Below are 22,147 nucleotides of genomic sequence, written 5' to 3'. Positions count from 1 at the left end.
ATATCCTATTAACTTTTTCTTGAGAACATGTTAATTTAGAAAGAAATTATGAAATATTTGCTTGCTAAGAAAAAATGTGAACATTAAAATTTTGAATGATTGCTCTAATTTATATTCTCTAGTTTCTTAAAGTAAAACTTCAAATTAAATAGTATTTAAAAATCACCATTAACTAAAAATTTTAGGTGGTATATAAAAAAATAGAATCTTTTTTTTTTTTGGCTGCAGGGTTTTTTTCCTCCTATTCAAAAAATTTCTTATTACTCTCTTGTCAAATTTTCATTGAGGAAAAATGCAATCTTTAATCAAGAAACTTTATTTGCACAAATAAAAAGGCAATTTGAAATTTAAAAGATCAATTTAAGTTAATGAATCTTTTAATCTCCTCTGTGTCTGTGGTTCTCAACTGGGGTGATTTTGCCTTCCAGAGACAATGTCTGTGGATAGATATTTTGGTTGTCACAATTGGGAATGAGAATAGTGACTAATGTCATCTACAGGAAAGAGACTAGAGATGCTGCTACAGCATTTTGTAATGCACAGAACAACTTCCCACAACAAATAATTATCCAATTCAAAATGTCCATCGTTCCACATCTGAAGGACTTTGGTTCAAATAGAACATTGAGAAGCTATGAAAGATTAGCTCTTCATCCTATATTTTAGAAAAGCTGAAAAAAAATATTAACTTTGTAATCTGATACATGTGTTAAGGAGGCAAAATTGAATTGGGATAAAGAATATGAATACGAATACAAATTGAAACTCATGGAAAACATAGAGTTTTGTGATAGGCATGGTTATGTAGAAAAAAAATCCGGGTCTAGTGAACCAGGTAGACATAGATTTGAATTAGATTTTTTTCCCCTTCCTTTACCTTCCCCTTGTAATAAGAACATAAAAATAACTTCTTCTGAATGACTGGAATGAGTAAGAGAATAAATGACCATCATCACTCAGTATCTGCGTTCATCACATAAAATACTAAAGAAAAAGCTGATGTATCAAAGTGATACTTTTCATTCACTAAGGAAATTTCATTAAATGGTTTAGGTGTGTATTGAGAAAGAGGAATGTGTGAGGTTAAATTAGATAATCTAATAGTCTTCTTTGTTTCATTAGCAGTCATATTAAAGATCTTCCAAACTATATTAAGTCTCACTTTTTTCCCTTAAAATCTTGAGTTTCATTTTAGGAGTATACATTATCCAAAATATAAAAATAAATACCTAGAATTCTTGTGGAGAAGAGCTGAGAGTAACCTCTCACTCTTCTTCATCAGATTTTAGTATATGGAATTCTGTTTTATCTTAGATGGGTCAAATTTAGTGAATTTATATATTTAAATATCTAATTTTCACTGAACCAAGTATGACAAAACTGGCAGGATATTAAAAAGATTCCTGTGAAGAAAACACATTACATAGATTACTAATAACTACAAAAGAAGCAAAAAAACAAAACAAAAAACAAACCATAGTTGATATTTTCCCTATTTCCTATATTTTTTCCTATTCTGAGCTTTTATAAGTCAAATTTACAATTGGATCATATCCTAAATAACCTTGTCAAAAGGATGTTTGAAATCTGAATTTATTTTCAAAAACCATATTTTGCCTTGAGATATTTATTAATTGAAAATTTTTGTTCAAATATATAATTGATGAAAAACTATATGCATTTGGGATGCTAATGTTATAGCAACATGATCAAACATCTTTGGAGCCAATTGATCCTAGAACAGATTTCACTTTTTTGATGTTACTAAGGTTACTTGTTCTCATCTCTTTAGAATGTAATAATCCAGAAGTCATGGCCCATTTCTTTTTGTTTTTCTTTATAAAACAACTGACATATTAGTCTCCAGTAAATGTTGGTGAAAATTAATGTTCAACATAAGAATTAATATTTAATTTGGTACTTACTGCTTGCTAGATATTTTGCTAAGTAGTACATGTTTTGTTCTTTTTAAAATAAACAATGTATAAACTCACTGGTTCATTTCCTGGCACTTCCACACATAAAACAAAACTTCTAAGCTCACCCAACAAAATAGATAGTTTTATTTGCTCCATTTCAAAGATGACAAAGAGGTGTAGAGAGGAAGATCAATTTGAATAAAGACACACACAAGTAAGTCTCAGAACTGAGATATGAACACATGTAGTTTAGCTTCTGTGTTGACAAAAGTTTTCTTAAGTTACATAGTATCCATAAAGTATTGTTTGTACTGTTTTTTGGATATTTGCTAGTTTCCAAAAAGTATTCATCAAAGATCTTTTATAAGTCCTAACAAATAAGCAAAGAAAAATACTTAGTCCCAATGCTCAAAGTTCACAGACCACCTTTTGAAGTAATGCAAACAACTCCTCATAAGTGCTGTAATAAAAGATAATGTAAACTTATAATTGGAATCCAAAATTAAGTGCAATAAAATCTGTCTGTGAGTTCAAGAAGGCTTAAGAAGGATCAATTTATCTTGGTTTCAAATAAGTAATAATTTTATGCTGAGAAAAAAAGCATCCTTTAGCAGAACAAATTACCTGAACAAAAACAGAAGTGCAAATGTGCTTAGCCTAAAGAATGGCATAATCTAAAATAGTGCTCTTCAAACTTTAGCCTGCAGACACATAAATTGGGATTTTTTTTTAAATGCATTCTGATTGGGAGGTTTAATTTTGTGCCAACTTGACTGAGCTAAGGAATGCTCAGATCACTGGTAATACAATTCTGACTGTGTCTTTGAGGGTGTTTCTGGAAGAGTTTACATTTGCACTGGTAGACTGAGTAAAGATAAGGCCAACATGAGTAGGCCTTATCAAACCTATTGAGGTACGGAACAAAACAAAAAGGAGGAGAAAGGATGATACTCTAGGTTCTCAGGCTTTTGGACTCAGGTTAAGAATTACACCTTCAGCTTCCCTTGTTCTCAAGTCTTCAGACCTAGTCTGAATCATACCACCAGAGTTCCTGCTTCTCCAGTTTATACAAGGAAGTCATAGAGTTTCTTTGTCCTTGATCATGAAATCATCATGTGAGCCATATCTTATAATAAATCTGTCTCTTGATAGACGTATGTATATATGTATATATGGATGGATGGATGGATGAATGGATGGATGAATGGAGAGATAAGTAGATTATTAGCTTAAGTAGATTATTCTACTGGTTAAGCTTCTTTAGAAAAGACTGACTATCACATGTGTTGAACAATTTGGGGAGAGTCTACATTTCTACAATCCATCTGTTGAGGCGTATTCCACTGATTCTCTGACCCCATTTTGAGTTTTGAGTTTTGAAGAGTGATCTTCAAAATGTACACTGAGACTGTTTCCATAAAAATTGCCTGCATTCTTGAAATTTTAGATTTCCAGAACATCATTGGTGTATCAAATTAGATTGATAAGAGGAAAATATCCATGTTCACCACATAATTACCATATGGTTCCCATGCATATTAAATTGAAAATCATTAGGGTTGGGAGTTCAGAGACTGCAGGAAATGTCTAGAGAGTGATTCCACCAGAATGATAAATTAAAAGATCTTGAATTCATTATTCGGGAGTTTAAATTTTATTTTATAGGCAATTGGTGACAATACCAAATTTTAAACAGAACATTGACATCATAAATTTATGTCTTACACAGATTGTTCTATACGAAATGTAAAAGTAGATGGCAGCAAAACAGAACATCTCCTATAAACTTTTCCTACTGACAAGTCAAATCTACAAAACAAAGTGTATGATACAACAATTCTCAGGTACTGAACAACATAAGCAAAGAACCATAATCTGTGAGACAAGGGTAAGATACAGTGTGCATCCTAAAGTATACCATGACTGTCTTGGCTTTCCACCTGATATATTTCTCTGACAAAGAGTCTAAGATGGAAGGGCACAAAACATAAGATCTCACACTTAATAGTGGAGATTATAGTTTTGATATTATGAAATGACTGTGATTTGCAGTACTGGATAACTGATAAGAAGAAAATAAAAACTCCATAGAGAAAGGATTGCAGAAGTCTTCAGGGAGATTTACCATGGGACTTGAGGCATAGAGAAAGAAAGAAAGGCATGAGACTTCAGGCATAGAGAAAGGCTATGATCTAGAAGAGATCATGAAAACTCATGACTCAAAGGTGAATGGTAATGATACTGGAGTTCAGGCAGGATTGAGATTTGGGGGTCCTAGTAAGTCAGAATGGGGAGATTGTTCCAAGTAATTTGGGCATTCAGGTGAGATACAAAGAAGCCATGTATTAGGTAAGAATAAGGACCATGTCCAAAAGTAAAGATCATATCCCAGAAAAAGAATGCCAAGGGGCTAAGTTAAAAACTGAAATAGACTCATTCTAATAAAAAAAGTCAAACTAGGGTGAGTAGATCAAATGTATTCTGCAAATGTACAACCACATACCAAAAACAAAATAGTAAATAAATAAATAACTCAACATCCTTTAAAGGAAGATGAATATTATCTGTAACAGTGTACATTAGTCTAGTGTACAATAAAATTAATAAATGAAGCAGAACAATGTGATAATTAGTCAATTTTAAAAGCATTCAACAGAAACAAACCCTAAACTAGTCCATGTGTGGAAAAAAAATGATAGGCATTTAGATTAGTCATTTAAAGTATTGTTTAAATAAATAAATTTAAAGAAAAAATATGGAAGGACAGTGGAGAGAATTGGCTATAAAAGGTCAAGTGGAAAGTTTTGGGCGTGATAGAAATATTCTATATCATATTTGTGATAATTATTGTATGATTAGGTATATTTTTAAAAATTATCAATTATATACTTGAAATTTCAAATTTTATGTGCATATACTATACCTCAATAAACATAAATCCTGTAAAAACAATCCATTTGGCATTAAAATACTGAGCATTTGTTCTACTATAATTAAACAGAGGTAATGCCATTGGTGAAAAAAAAAAAAAAAGAAATTTCAAATGTGCAGCAGACCTAGCATGTCAGAGTATGTAAGATATACAATGAAAAGAAGTATTTCTGTGACTACCAAAAAAGTGGTGAGAGTTACATTATTTATTTTGAGTGCTATGAACAAAGTAAAGTTCAACTGCAATATTTTAAAAAATTTAAAGAAATATGTGTTAATGTCTGCTCTGTAAGCATCAAAAACATTAAAACCAAGAAAGACAAGGATAGGCTGAGAAACACTTTCTCACTAAAGATTATAGAAATAAGAACACTAAAAATGCATGATTCTGGATGGAATCCTAGGCCAGACCAAAAAAGAAAAAAAAAAGTATAAATCATGCAATTGAGACAATTGGTCAAATTTGAATTTGTTATAGAGATGGTAGTATCCCATGTATATTAAATTTTCTGATTGTATATATTGGAGTTATATTAGTGACTTGTTCTTAGTAAATAAAGTTTAAAGTACTTTGTAGAAATAGGGCATGCTATCTTCAATTACTTTCAAATGGCTCAGAAAAAAACTGAAAATAATGGAAATGAGACAAAACATAAACAGTTAACCTGGATAATGTGTATACAGGAGTTTCTTGCAGCATTCTTAAATTCTTTTAAGTTTGAAATAATGTTAAAATAAAAATTTATTAGAAATTTATGAGGAAAGGGAAATGGAGTCTAAAATGATAATTGCAATAGTTCAGTCAAGGAAAAATTAGAGCTGCATTTAATGCATTGGTAGGGTACTTTATGTCATTTTTGTATTTAGAGTGAATGGTAACTTTAATTTGTTTATTACAGATGAATAAGGAATAAGCAGAGTGATCAAGCCTTTTATTATGGTCTTTTAAGATGCTTTGCCTACTTTGTTTCCTAAGAATCTAAATTCATGTAAACTTGCTATGAAAAAGTTATAGTCCATGTACCTTTCTGAAACATACAAGGAAACATAAGAAATAGAACAAAGAGAACTCTAAAAATGGAAATTTAGTTTTGATAAACAAGAGGAAGAAATATATTCTCGAAACATGGTAACTCTAAATCATTTAGAAGCTAGTTGTAAGCTAGTGTCATGCTAAATCTTAGCAAAATGAACTAATACAGAAAGAATTTCCCAGACAGACTCAAAATTCATGGTTTCAGAAATTGCCTTGGTTATCCATCATCAACTTCCCCTTCCTCAGAGTTCTTTTACTTTTACCGCCTGCCTTTTAGCTGAAAAGTCAACGTATGATGCTACTTCATATATTTTGAACTCAGCCTCCATTTGAGTTTAGGAGTAATGAGTATTAAAGACAATTTAGCACTTAACCATGGCTTTCACCTGTAAGGAATCAGAATGGACAAAGATTGATTTGGTATAAAAAGAGACCATCAGCTTTAGAGTATTTGCACTATGAACCATAGGAATATATGAACTGAATCATGGAAAACTGTGGCCCTCTTCCCACACAGTGATAAACTCTCAAGAGATTAGGAAGGGTACAGGGAAGAGGGTTCCCAATATAAGCAAGTAGTTGTCCCACCTCCCAGACCCTAGCTACACAAAGGTGAAACAAAATCCTGCCACAGATTCACATGAAACTGAGAAAGAACAAAATATGTAATATAACAATGAAAGGTTAGAAGTTGAGTCAGCTACACTATATTCTAAACTATATAGTATATATAGTACAATATATACTATAGTATAGCTGAGTCAACTAAACAGTAATCTGATATTCTAGATATGTAATTTTAATGTTCAATTCATTTTTTTCTGTAATATAAACTCCAATATACATCCTACAAATTTATTTCAATAGCTAAAGAAATAACATAAGCAGTATATTTAGCTCGTAAGTACAGCTAAGCACACATTGTTACTATGATTAGAGAATCACAATTTATTTTAAATAATTTTTATATCACATAAATTTATATTTATGATAACTTCAATGGGAATTCCAATGCCCAATATCCCACTTATTACAATTCATTTTCATGTTTATTCTTATATCTGGTATTGAGATTTGATTGGAACAAGGGCTCAATTGAGAGGAAACAAACAATTAAAGCAAAAGCAAGAAAAAAAATAAAAGAAACTAAAGGGAGCTCTAGAGACACTTTATTAAGGAAATCTTTCAGAAAAGAAATGAAGCTTCAATCATAATCAAATGCAACCTCATCTCTCTCTGTACAGAGGTAGCTTGGTATACTGGTGAGGAGCTCTGTGTGGGAACTAGATGGTCTGGTCTTAGACCCTGGCTAACCACTAGCTAGCCATGTTCCCTTGGGGATAATAACTATATTGACTTGCAGAGTTCTTGTGAGAATTAAATGGGTTAAACACAGAAAGCCTTAAAAGCAGTATGTGTCTAGTGTATAAAGGATATTTACTCAAAAAAGAAAAGGAAGTCAATTCAGTAATGTGATGCCTCTGTCACTCTAAAAGTTTTTCATGATTAATATTTGCTCCTCCTCCCCCAAAACAGCCTAAAAATACCCACCATCTTTGGTTCTAATACAGTACTAATGGGAATGAAAATGTCATACCTTGTAAACTGCCAAATGCAATGCTGTAAATCCATTTCTTGTCAGTCGAGATGGGCGGAGCCCTTTTAACATAAGGGTTCGAATATGTGACTTGTTGCCTTTGAAAAAAAATAAAGGCTGAATCATTGGGGGTGAACTAAGTAGCTTTAAAATCTCTCTTTGACTTAATGATAAATGCCACTCTGATGTATGAAAATGTCAGGCTGCTGTTCATAGGCCATTCATGAAGTTTTCTATTAATTGACAGCTTAAAAGTGAACTTTTCTAATATACCTATAAAACTTTACAAATTTTTATATTTGTATAGTTTTATATTAATGCTGTAACTCATGCATTTTTAATCTAGTGCTTCCATCATTAGATGACTTTAAAATAAAACATTATGAACAAATGTAAGTTCATAATTCTCAAGAAAGCTTGGATGAAAATCTAGAAGATTTGTCAGAACATCATGAGTAGTAGAGTTTATTTAGATCAAGAAAATACGGAGGGTATGACCAAACTTGGGTAGCCATGTTTAAATTTGTGAGAATAATATACTAAGTAGACACTGTTTAGTTTGTTTGGGAGGAATGGTTAAGGAATATGGTTACATTTGATGTTTATACACTATTTTTCTATAAAAAAATCTGATTTCAATGAATTTAATTTGGGTTAACAAAGTAATTATTCACTAGTCATTTGTCAATTCAATAAATTTATTGACTGACTACCATATGCTAGACACCATTCAAGGTGTGTGGGATACATTAATAAAAGAGAAAATAAACTAAATTTAATCTTAATCTTCATTTTGACTGATCTTCTCTTTTAGAGTTTATCTTGGACATTTGTTAATTTTCATATACTTTAGTTGCTTATTGATAAGCAACTACTTGATGATATTTTGGGAAATATTTTGGGTACTTCAGAATTTAACCTAACTCCTGACTGGCAAGCCCAATTTTTAAAAGTAATTTCTGATTGTCAAGCACACTAAGTGACTTGGTTTAGGATAAGGAAAACATTGAAACTTGAAATCAGAGTTAAATTAAGTGAAATAACTGCTTGGTATCTATGCTTCAATCAAAGGTTATCAGGTTTGGAAGGAAGGCAAAGCTAAAGAGAACATTAAGTATAAATAGAATTTTCTTGTGGACTATTAGGCAGCTCAAATTACTGATTGTGTATACATATACCCAAGTTAAAAAGCAAATTTCAAGTACTCACCCCCACAAATGCAGCATAAATGTAGTAGTGACAGCCCATTTTCAGTGCGGTAATTTAAATTGACTTTATTGAAGGCTTCATCAGAGCTGAAAAATACATTATAAATGATTACAAAATTCATCTTTTAGTATATTTTCTTTCACTTGAAAATTATAAAAGGTAATCTTGTTACTAAAAACTCAGGATTATATTTTCCAAAATCATTTTGTATTTAGAGAAAGAATTCTTAACTATCTATATGAAGAATTAAAATTGAGAGAAAGTGATATTAAAAGTTCAGGACATCTCATGCACAGATCTGTGTTCTATATATAATTTAAACTTTTCAGGGCAACTTGATAAATGAAAAAAATATGTGTAAGTATAAAATATAGATATCTGGAAATAAACTCATTTTTCCCACACTCAAAATTTCATATTATATCTTTGAAGAAACTCGGAAAATAAATAAATAAATTAGAAAAAGAAAGAAAGAGAAAGGGAGGGAGGAGGAAAGAAGAAAGAAGGAAAAGTAGTACTTTGTATTTGAAAAGAAATTTGAGAAAAGGATATAATTCAAATGTATTACAACTTTTGCCTGGAGCAAAGTTTTCTTGAACTCTGACTGGATCAGATTCCATAGATAAGGAAGGTCTAAACTCTGGTAAGTACTGTGATTGAGTATCAGGTGAGAAGAACAATGATTTCATTAATGAATTCCTCCCTTTGTCTGAACAAAGACCATTGCCCCAGGAAGGCCCTGGAGAGCCATCAGTAGCTTTTCAAAAGGAATGTAAAGCTACAATTCTTGACCTCTTGAGGTCATTGGTACTCCCAGGACAATTTTAAGTAGAAATGAGATCATATTCTTAGCCTCACAGGTCAATTTCAAGCTGCCTTCTACCTATTCAAATCTCCAACAGCTTTAGAGAGACAGTAAAGTCTTTGGTGGAGGAGCCTAGGACTCTTATCATTTGTAAAGTACTTATACATGAAAGGCACTATGAATTCAGAACATTATCATCAAGGCACCCAGTTAGGAACATCAAAAGGTATTGGAATTTTAAAATAGAAAAGAGAAAAGTGTTATTCTCCAGAGTACTGCCAAAAAAGAGAGAGAAGGGGGGGGGGGAGGCAGAGAGAGAGAGAGAGAAAGCCTCCAAATCTAAGGTAATTGAAGGAACTCAGTGAAATGCTTTAATTAGCAATGGCAAACCCAGTGTTTGTTTTCATAGACATGGTAATATTCTTTCTTCTTCCCTTCTTGCTTTCAATGTTTAACTTCTCAGCAGTAAAGTCCACTGACTTATTTATATCGGAAAAACACTGGAAATGCATTTAGCTCACAGAGGCCTGAGGTTCTGACTTCAAATAGTACAGGTGTTCTGCAGACCTGAACTCCACTCTTCAAGCTAGGCGGACTGGAGTTTTCTCTTTGCGTTTGTAGGAAATCAGTGTCCATAAATACAAAGGGAAAGAAGACTATCATCAGGTCACGGAGGACAAAGATTCAGAGGCTCTGAGCTGCTCTGGCATTTCTTTCTTGGTCCGTCTCTTATCCATCAAATGAAACACACAACAAGTTCACACAAGACAGGAAACAAATTGCTGGGGTGAGGAAGAGAGGGAGGCCTCTGTTAATGTAAAGAACTATATAACCTGCAGCCTAAGAGCAAAACAAGAAAGAATGCCCTTTATGTTGAGTTGACCATAATGAACTTAATGACAAATACTAAAAGAATAAAAAGTTTTGGATCTCCTTGTGTAGAAAAAAAGTGTTCTGAAAAAGTCAGTTTTTCAATGTGTATCAACATTATATGGCAATACTTGCCATTTTTTTGGTTTGTTTTCAAATTGCAAAGGAAGTTCATGTCAATGATATAGTCAATATTTAAAGGCTTGGTCTTCTTAGTTATCCTACAGGGCTGGTGCCTTTCAAGAAACTGAGGCAGCATACCCATCCTTCAAACCCCAATTCTTGCCATTAAGTCAGAAAGATTTCACATGTTGTTCAGAGTAACGGATATAAATTTATTGGAGGGATAGCAAAAGGGAAATGGGACACTCTCAAAGGAAAGAGTTAATCCTCTCAAAGAAGAGAGGGACCATATGCCTCTCCTGTACTCCAGTATTATTGGGGAGCCCAGAGAAGTTTCCAGAGAATCTCAGTGAGAGAAATAGAAAGTCTGGTGGTTCATTTTCAGAATATAGTCTTAATTGGATCCAATTATAGCTATTTTAATTATAGTCCTTCCCTTTTCCTGGTCTTATTTTAAAATTAGCCAATTGTGTAGATTGTACCCCTGAGCTCCTCCAATTGGGGCAAAGGGCAGCACTGTTAGGGATATAAACAGCAAATACCTCCTTAAAAACTCTCTGCTCCCCCTTAGGAGCAGAATCACAGCTTCATGGACAGGAGGCCCCTGTATTTCTCCTTTGCTAGCAAAACAATAATTTTTTTTTTTTCCTGTTTCTCAAAACAGTGTCCTCATTATTGTATTGGCATCAGTATCAGGGACAAGTACTGAGTTTTCAGTAACATCATTGACATTTTTTCAGACCTGCATTTCTCCTGCAGATAACAGGTAGTTTGCTAAGGAATGTGACATATCCTGTTCACTTAAGCCACCATGGCTCTAGGTAAATTGCTTCTTGGAAAAGAAAGTATGTGGGGGTCAGCACAGTGGGCTTATTTTATAGAATTATTTTCTTAGCCTCATGCTCCCACTATTCTCATCTGTCTGTCCCCTATTAATTACATTCTAATCCTATCCTGATTTGTATTTATAATTTGGGCAAGTTATTTAACCTCTTCAAGCTGCATTTTCTTCAATTATAGAATAAGTAAAATGATACATAATGATATTGTGTTGTTGTAAGGAATAAATGAGGTTAAGTATTTACTACAGTGTCTGGCATATGATGTGTAATCAAAAATGATTAGTGTATTGGTGTTACTATTGTTACCAATTTCACGTGAATGTACGACTTTAGTTTTGAAGGATAAATCTCAGAAGTCTTTTATCACAAATTTTTATACCAATTTGACCTTTCACATTTAATAATTTATAAAATTTTCTGATTTTCTCAATCAGTTCTATTTATATAAGTATTTTATGCTCACAGTGACTCTTAGGCTCATAAAAAGTGTCTGATTTTGACTTTTTTAAAGAACCCACTGAGTTCACTATTGTTGCATCCAGCACCTGTCAGTAATTCAGGAGCAACTTTTGGAGTCACAGTGTTGTAATACAAATTTGGAAACCTCATTCAGAAAATGTGGTATATATACACAATGGAATATTACTCAGCTATAAAGAAGAGAGAAATTATGGCATTTTCTGGTAAATGGATGGAACTGGAGGCTATCATACTAAATAAAATAAGCCAATCCCCAAAAAACAAAGGCCAAATGTTCTCTCTGATGTACAAATGCTAACACACAATAGGTGAGAGGGGATAGAAGTTCATTGGATTAGACAAAGAGGAATGAAGGGAAGGGAGGGGTGATGGAAATAGGAAAGACAGAATGAATCAAAACATAACTTTTCTATGTTCATATATGAATACACAACAATGTAACTCCACATCATGTACAACCACAGAATAGAAGTTATACTCCATGCATTTATAATATGTCAAAATACACTCTACTGTCATGTATATCTAAAAAAATAAAAATAAAAAATATTTTGACTGGAAAAAAATGTAATACTTATTAGAAATAAGTTGTCATAGGCAACACTATTTTGAAACATATCCTCCATCCTAGAACAAGAGTCACCTCATAATCACAGTATTCTAGCATCACAAGAAAGGAAATTGCCCTCCAGGACTAAAATCCTGAAAACTCCTCATCTGTAAGAAGGTGACATCCCAAGGACCCTTCCCTGACAACCCCACAGCAACTGCCTAATTGAAAAAAATCACGCCTCTCATTCCCCTCTGTCTACCCTAGACTATAAGAAGGGTCCCAGTCTCCACTGGGCCCACTCCACAGGTTTGTCCTGAATACTGTAGCCCTGTGTTACTGTTGAGTTGCCTCTCCTCTTTATTCTCTTTATTCAGTTTCTTCCTTACAATACTATTTTCAATACTGGAGGTATTCGAAGAACAAAAAATCCAAGAGGGGGTGAGAGAGGTTGAAATGAAAATTGCTTTATTCAAGAAGATAGACTCAATTGCTTTCTTATTTCATAATCTAACTTTGATGATCCATTCAACAAGTCTGGCACATCACCTACTAAACACTTCTAAGTGGTTCACATCTGCTGTCAATACTCATTTCAGGTTGTTTTCAACAGTGATATGAGGTACACACTACACTAATTCCTGGGTCCTTTAAATGTATCAATCCTAAGAATATTCATGCTAGAGAGAATCCTGTCACTCTGTAGCATTAGCAAAGATCTCTAAAACCCTGATCAGCTTTCAAAAACAAAAAAGAAAAAAAAAATCTTAAACATCGAATAAAAAGAAAATTCAAGATGCCAATGTCCGCTTTTTTATTTAAAAGCAATATTAAACTAAATGAATGCCTACTTTTTATAAATAAAACTGAAAGGATGGTTAGATTCATGACTTCTTATGCAATGACTATTCTAAAGGATAATTCACTGAATCTTGAATCGGCCTTTCATCCATACTGACTCAGTACAGAACCTTACAGAGTTCCATGTTTAAAATTGAGCTACTGTTTGTTGCTTTTGTACTTCCCTTCCATCTTCCTTAAACTCTTGCAACTTCTATTCATGTCAACAAAATGAGTCAACAGGGAATAGACTCTTAAAATTTTGGGGATTCAAGAGGATTTTTATATCACAATTTTTAGCTTGACTTTAATAATTAGAATGTAAATTAAAAAAAAAAAAAAAACCAATAAGAGTTACTTCCTGGGCTGGGAACAGGGCTCAGTGGTAGAGCAGTGTCTAGCATTTGCAAGGCCCTGGTTTGATCTCCAGTGTGTGTGTCTATATATATATAAAAGTTAGGAATAGTCTACAGTTTCCCAAACCAATCATTTAAGTTTCAAATGTCTAATTCTAACTTCTTGTGTAATTCCTGAAATATTTTTACCATAAAACCCCTAGTGCACGCGTGTGCGCACACACACATGAATTTCTTCCTAAATTTGAATCATAATTCTCATTTCCCATCATCTTCTAGTCAAACATTTCTGTTTTGATACATTAGATTAAAATATTTAAGATTTCAAAGCAACTATTCCTAGGAGAGAAATTGGGCTTTCTCTTCTTTTGTCTCCTAAGGTAGCTGTGTATGTATATGTCATTTATGAAATCTGATACCCTAGACTCAATTTGTTATAATCTGCCCTTACATTTTTCATCACCTGTTATGCATACACTGACTTAATATATGCTAATGAGTTCATAGTGCTTGTTGGGGCATGGATAAAATTCCTAATTAAAATGAAGTAACAATTATGAAAATAGTTCTAATAGTAAATTCTGTCTTTAATTATTAAAAATGGTAGTTTTGTAACTGCAGGTTATTTTTATTGTAGCATAATGAACTCTTTTTTTCTTGGCCTTTATCTTTTACCCAGGAAAGTATGCAGTTTTGTGATCCAATTAAACTTCTTTCTGGTGATCTCATCCTTTCAAGAAGATACCTGACATGACCAAGAGTGGAAATTTATTAAAGTATAACATTTGTACAGTTGGTCCAAAAATGACACATTGCTGTACAAAGTATACAGAGGTGATAGATTTTTTAAAAAATTAATTTACTAACTGAAATTAAGGGAAAAGCCAAGAAGGCAGAAAGAAAATCAGGATTTGTTAGAGATAGTCTACAGCTTCCCAAATCAATCATTTAAGTTTAAAATGACTAGTTGTAACTTCTTATGTAATTCCTTGTAGATTTTTCCCATAAAACAATATAAACAAAATTTAACAAGATATTTTCCTAATATATACCCTCAAGAAATATCCAGAAACATATTTATTCAGTATCACCCAGATCAAATATACAAACATACAATATGAATTTCATTCATTTATTCACTAATTCATATAATAATTATTGAGATACAGTGACAGAGTAGAAAAATATAAAATTTGGTTAGCAACTAATTATTGCATAAGGTTTATATGAAGTTTAAATAAGTTATATATTATAATACTTTCATAAATATTAACTGCTAGAATAATTTATACTAAAACATTGGTATGGATTATTTTTCTTTTTTATTGTTTTGGTTTTGAGAAGGTAGAAAGGGAAATGTAAGAGGTAGTACGGGAAGCAAAGGAGGAAGAGAAGAAAGACAAAAGAAGGGAAATAAAAGCCAATAAGACACAAAACTAAAGATAAGAAAGAAGAAAGTGAGACAGAGAAAGGAGAGAGATTTTAAGTTTTACTTGTACAAACAAATAAACAAAAATCAGAGGAGCTGGCTTTGGCTAATATGGATTTCATTCCAAGTCTTTTTGGTTTTGATGGTGCTTTTTGTCTTGTTCTATTTCATTGCTACTTGTCATAATACACTACTCAAACAAGCCAAATAATATTTCCATTCTATTTTAATTATAACATGACACTGACCCCCTAATATCCTACTAAGCATCTTGATATAAAATTTCTACTCTTAAATAAGGTCAGCCTGAAACATTTTTGAGGCTATTCATTTTGTAATAGATAAATTACATAGTTGGCTATAATTCAGCAAGAGGTTTTTAGAAGATTTATCATTTGAAGGATGCATATGGTGGAATGCAGCTTGGCCCAGAGAACATTTTCATGGAGAAAATGAACAGGAAGGTACTTATCAGAAAGCATCATTCATGATGTTCTTTTTTATCCCCCCCATGTCTTCAGACTATTGTGTGGCTTCTTTCATGAAACAGAATATTTTTTGACCATTTTTGTACACTTAATAAATCTAATTAATTTCAAAGTATGATATTATCATTATTCACCAAGACATATCTATTCAGTGCCAAACATATTAAAACTGAGAAAAAATACATTGTTTTTAGACTGTGTTAATAAGAATCATGGTATTGAAAAACTACAACTCCTCTGAAATCTTCTCATATAGCTCTAAATTTCATGTTAAATATTAAGCAGATAAAAAGTAGACTTGATAAAGAAATTGGCAAACAGATTTAAAGTTTTTTACAACTTAATTTACCAGAACAATGTAATTTAATTGAGAGTCTTTTAAAAGTAGCATATGAAGAACCATATGAATGGTTTCAAGATTTGTGAGAAGTTAACAAGTATTGCCTGAATGAAGGATGGAGGGAATTTTTAAAAAGTATAATCTTCTAGCTTCCCTGAGGAAAGTTCTAATGGATAGCACATAAAAAAAATTGTGGGATACCATGAGGAAAGTAAAAAATTTTGAAAGATAATGCTGGTCTATTTCTATTTCCCTCTCCTAGGTTGAGAACCAAGATTATAAAGATAATACTTTTTGAAATCAAATAAAGATGAATGAAACTCCAGTTCAACTATACAATTGTGCAACCTAGTTCAAGTCAGTTTAATTTGATTAGCTTCATTATCTTCAGGTATAAAATGGAAATTTCAATACCTATTTCAGAAGATTAAATAAACCATAATGATTAGTTTTTAACTAGGTTAGACATTATGACACTTTCATAATTATTAACTCCTGTAATAATTTTTACTAAAGCCTCAATATGAATTATTTTCACTTTTTATTGTTTTGTTCTTTACAAGATGGAGAAGAGATGAAGGAGGTAGTATGCCATGGGATTGAGAATGAAGGCAAAAAGAGGGAAAGTGAAAGTAAGATAAAACTGTTGAGTTTTGCCATGTGCTAGATAGTGTGCACTTTACACATACACAGTGAGGATTATATGAGCTTATGCTAATGCACATAAAAGTACTTGGCAGTATGCCTGGTATATGGTAAGCACTAAGTTATTAGTTTGTTTTCCTTTGAGTTCTATATACATAGTTATCATAAATAAATGCAAATATAAATATGGTAGAAGACAAAGAAGCACTTTTAATAAACACAGAATATGAGGGGCTGAAGGGACAGACCTATAAGGGGACAAAGACAACATCATGTAAGAAGTGGTGTTTTACTGTTAAACATAAAGATCAGAGGCAGCACAGAACAGGAAATGATAATTGTACTACAACATATCACTTCTGTCTTTTTTCCTTTTCTATTTCCTCTTCTTTATCTCTTTGTTAACCATTCATTACTTCAACAAATGTCCAAACTTAGGAGTGAATGCCACATATGGCAGAAGATGAAAGAACATTCCATTTCCATTCCCTTTGTTTCCCACATCAAGCTCTCATTCCAAAGCTGCTATAAAATGACATAAGGAAGATAATGATGTAGAATTTTTTGTCTAAATTAAGTTTAGTGCTATACTGCTTTTTTATTATATTGTGGGTAAAATCTATGACAGGGAGATTGCATATTTGAGCTGATAGAGCAATGGTGCATTATGTAAAGTCGTTTAATGAACAGAATTAGCATCTACCAAGAATGCCATAAATTTGTGAGCAAATCAACATATAAAAACAAATAGACCTGGGTTTATATAAGAGAGCCTCTACCAGTGACTCTGGTGTGCATCTTTTTGAATATCATGTACAATTTTCTTGCTACTTACATTTTTAGGGAAAGGCTGATGTCAAGTAGCTGTTTGTCATGGAAGTACTCTTTGCATTGTATACGCTATGATTAAGGATGAGAAATAGAGATTCTGATATTCATTTAGCCCCTAGATATTCAAATGTGATTTCATAAATAATATATATAATTTCCCTAACTACTCATAAAATTCTGTGGATGAGCTGATGAGTAAGACTTTATATTCTTGGCACAATTTGCTTTCTTTGTCATCCATCATTTTATTCCAGAGAAAAAACATTCTCAGAATACTGACCTATAAACAGTTGAGTATCTTTTCAGGTGGTGCTACCTTCCAGGATGGAGTCAGGTAAAAATATAGTACTATATTTGCATGTGTGTGTGTGTATATGTGTGTCTGTGTAACACTCCTGGCTTTCTACAGACTATATTAGGTAATTTATTTTCTAATCTGATGTCCTTAATCCCTTTTACCAATATCACCCCAGGCAAACATTTTTCCTCACAACTGATATCTTTCTATTGTTCTCAAAGTTTAGCATAATTATCCTTTTTACAATGTATAAATATTACCAGAAGAACATGTTAATAAATCAGATTCTTAGACATCATCCCCACAGAATCTGATTCAGTCACAAAATCTCTAAGATTGAGTCACAAAATCTATAATTGTAGCAAATACAACAGACTACTTTAACTTAGAACGTCCTCACCCATGAGAAGCATGACTCTAGAATGTGGGTAATTCTGTTCCCAGCATTATTATCAACACTTCTGGCTAATGGGACATTTCTGTAGCTTCCTTCATGGCTTTAGCACCAAACTAGTAATCTTCCTCTACAAATTGCCCTACCCTATATCTCAAAAAATTTGACATCCATTTTGATGAGCTTGTCAATACTCAGGTCTTGAAATTCTTCAAAAATCAATGACAATCTTCAAGAACTTTATTCCAGATTTTAGTATCATCCTGAATTGCTTCAACATTTTATAATTTTTAGTTCTGAATATATTCTCTTCATATGAAAATATTTTATCTTAACTTTTTCATTTTCTCTTTCATAATAAAGTTCTCTGTCCTTATTCTATCCTTATTTAGCTAATAATAGAAACCTCCAATTTTTCAATAACTATTGTGTTTGACCTATTTTTAGCATTCATTTCTCTCCCTTTCACAAATATCCTGTTAGGTAGCTATCATTAATCTCATTTTACAGATTCAAATGAGGATCCAGGAGATTAAGAAATATATTGAAGGGTATACAGCTTTTATTAAGAACCCAGATTTAAAACCATTTCTTTACGACCCAAACCAGTACCCTGAGTGGCAGAGCTTTCCTACTCAAATCATTTGGTCAAGAAATTATTTTTACTTACCTCTTCTAGAATTCCTATGGCACTAATGCATTCTTGCTAGACACCTTTACTTAACTATGCTCTTTATCTCTGATTTTTTTTTTATTATTTGGTAATCATTTATTTATTTATTTATTTTTTATTGGTTGTTCAAAACATTACAAAGCTCTTGACATATCATATTTCATACACTTGATTCAAGTGGGTTATGAACTCCCATTTTTACCCCGTATACAGATTGCAGAATCACATTGGTTACACATCCACGTTTTTACATATTGCCATACTAGTGACTGTTGTATTCTGCTATCTGATGCTTTTTAAAATCAACAAATAAATCAAAACCCATTGTAGCATTTATATATTCTATATATAAATAGCCCTCTGGAAGACAGTTATAGCTGATGATTATATATATATATATATATATATATATATATGTATATATATATATGTATATATATATATGTATATATATATATAAACTGTATATGTGTATATATACACATATATATACATATGGCTGATAATATATGACTATATATGACTATATATGAGACTATATATATATGACTGTATATATGTATGTGTATATATATACATATGACTGATATATGTGTGTGTGTATATAGATACACACACACCCACACACACACACCAGTCTCTACAGAATCTATTGGTAAATTCTTGAAGCAAGAAGTAGTGTATAGTATGAAGGGTTGTCCATGGAGTCAGGCAGATCTTTTAAGTCACATTTCAGCATTTACTAACCTTGTTATCTTGACAAGTCACATGTCTTGTCTTTAGTTTATTATACACCAAAATCAATATTATCCAACATATAGGCTTATAGTGAAGATTAAATAATGCCTTATATTTGATATTTCTAGAATAATGCCTTGAACATAGCTGATAGTGAACAAATTCTGGACTGTAAATTTCCTAACACTGATATCTACTTCTCACCCTTAGAAATAACCAGCAAAAATCATTCCATTTATTGGGTCTATAAGAAATGTCAGCTATCAGAGGAATTGTTAAGACAGCTGGGAGCTAATGTGGTGCCAAAAAAAAAAAAAAAACCCAACAAAACTCTATATCTCAAAGGTATTAAGTTCAAACAATTATCAAAAGGTTATATTTAGTATTAGCTAAACTTAACATATGTGCCCAATACTTCCTAAATTACAAATAAATAAATAGATGAGGCTTTGACTTCACAAAGTTGAGAAAAATCTCTTCAGCGTCCCATTTCATTCAGTATATTTAATTTTGTCAGTAAGAGGTAGAGTGTTATGATTAAGTTCTACATGCGTATTCCTTTTCCGACAAAATAAATATGTATGTACAAATCTTCTGTACCAAAGTGTCAATCGTATCTCTACAAGAATGCCAAATGTTCTCCTACACCACAGAATCATGTGATTCTACTTGAAAAAGTTATATTCCACTGGTATCTCATCACAAATGTCCATGTTGAGTGCATCATTTGGGACTAGAGAGAATCAACTGTTTCTCAAACAATAAATTGAATATCTGTGAAGACCTTATTAATTTTATTGACAAATTTCATATAAACTATAGGATTCATGGATGATCTCATTTACTAGTTACATGATATTTATAATATACTTATTATGTCTGAATTTCTTTTGAAAAATCTAAAATCACTTCATCATTGCTTTATACTTGTTTTCTAAATAAAATAGAGTTCTTTGCCATGAGTGCATTATATGAGTAATACACCTGGAAATGGGCATATTTAATTGTTCTATGTTTATGTTTTCCTCAGTATATAACTATACCAAAGTGCATCTAGTTTCCCTTCCTTTCTGAACATTCTCTGTCCTCCCATGATTGTGATACTATCCCAGATTATTTTTTCTCTTGTTATTATAAAACAAACCCCACTAAAAGCTTGAAGTCAATATTTCATGTTGTTATATGATTGTTTGGGTACAGAATTATACTCATTTTCATTAAGGGACAGCCTTTCAATGTCCAGAGACAAGAGAGTTTAGGAGAATTGGACTTACCTCAGTAGTCCAAAGAAGGGCAATGTGGCTAACATATTGCCACCATAGGAAAAGATAAGATTGTTTAGACCATAACAGTTTGGGTTCAAAGGCTAGCCCTTATGTTCTACTCTTTTTAAAACTTTAGTGAGGAGAGAATGCAAGTCTTACTAAGGAGGTGAGATAGTTGTACATTGAGAGGCATACAAAAAGAGATAACCTGACACTCTAAGGCAGAACATGACTGGCTATATCTAAGGTTTTATGGATATGTATTCTCTTTTTATCTTTCTGTCTTTCTCTTTCCCTTCCTCTTCCCCCCTCAGACTCACACAGTAAAAGGATATATCTAAAAACAAGATCATTAATGAAGACCCTTCTACAAAGAAGTCTTGTCTCTGAGAACTTTACCCAAATATATTCTTTAGTTCTGTAAATTCTTTTTCCTTGATCTGCAGGTCATCTTCTAATCTTCCTATTATAATAACATAAGATTCACTGACTTTCTTCTTCCATTCGTCTAGCAAAGAAAAACAAATGAGATTGATTGATGGTTGTGTTTTGCAAAATGTAGACACAGATCATAACATACAAGTAATCAAAACCCTGTTTGTTATTCTGGATTCTACAATACTTAATTTAAATTACTGATTGTGAGTTTAAAATGCAGATGTTTATATTTAAAATGCAATCATATTGAATTGTAGTAATTAAGAATCCATTTGATATTGGATAATATATTTACATAGAAGAATATATTTGACTTATTTCATTTGATTTTATTGCATTTTAATTATAGCAATCTCTAGCAGTTAGAGTTTTTAGGTTTTAAGTACTAGATACTTAAAGATATAATTCTAAAATCTCTATATTCAACAGTATTCTAATTTTTTCTATAACATTATACCAAGAAATTAAAATAATATTTTATAAGAAATTTTCTGTTTTCTGTAAATACCTTTCAGAGAAAAAATAGTTAAGTTCAGATACTCTTCCCGACACTTTTACATAATGCATTGTAATATCTTCTGTATACAAATTAACACATATTCCAATGAGTTATTTAGTTATTTGTAACTATAATTGAACCGTTACATTTAAGAAACTGAGAAAAATTACCAGTACAAGTTTGGGTTGGTCTAGATTTATAATTCCCCATTTGTCAGGAGTTTTTCCTTTTCTCCAATGCAGTTCTTCAGGTCACAGGATTCCAAGTTCAAGTGCAGTGACAGTCCAGTTGAAAAATACTTTGATAGTCTGGCTAAAAATAAGCAAGCTGCCAAATGGAATGTCATGCAATGATGACAAAGAACAAAACTCTGTGTGCCTTCAGGGGTGGAATTATAAAGGGAAGTAATCAGTCTGTTTAAAAGAGCTATACAAACTATAAACAGCAAATGTTTCAATAGGATTATTTGCATTTATTAACTGACTTACCCATAGATACCTTGACTGACCATCTAATAGGTAAATCTATAAAGTGGTTCAATGACATATGAG

At 32.0% G+C, this 22,147-nt stretch overlaps 1 protein-coding gene across 1 annotated transcript in view; it reads right to left on the bottom strand.

Annotated features, from left to right (window-relative positions):
• Nucleotides 1-21,806, bottom strand: part of Tnni3k (TNNI3 interacting kinase) — a 291,075-nt gene extending 269,269 nt beyond the window's left edge. The window contains exons 1-4 of the mRNA XM_071617944.1: nucleotides 21,767-21,806; nucleotides 21,059-21,167; nucleotides 8,693-8,778; nucleotides 7,484-7,581 (exon numbers count right to left, since the gene is read on the bottom strand). Of these exons, the coding sequence (XP_071474045.1) occupies nucleotides 7,484-7,581; nucleotides 8,693-8,778; nucleotides 21,059-21,167; nucleotides 21,767-21,806 (333 nt within the window). The remainder of the gene's footprint in view (nucleotides 1-7,483; nucleotides 7,582-8,692; nucleotides 8,779-21,058; nucleotides 21,168-21,766) is intronic.
• Nucleotides 21,807-22,147: the final 341 nt, after the last annotated feature.

Source organism: Marmota flaviventris, chromosome 10, assembly GCF_047511675.1.
Source record: "Marmota flaviventris isolate mMarFla1 chromosome 10, mMarFla1.hap1, whole genome shotgun sequence".
Classification (NCBI taxonomy): domain Eukaryota; kingdom Metazoa; phylum Chordata; class Mammalia; order Rodentia; family Sciuridae; genus Marmota; species Marmota flaviventris.
The sequence above is the reverse complement of the archived record's forward strand: the minus strand, read 5'-3'. Positions and strand labels throughout refer to the sequence as shown.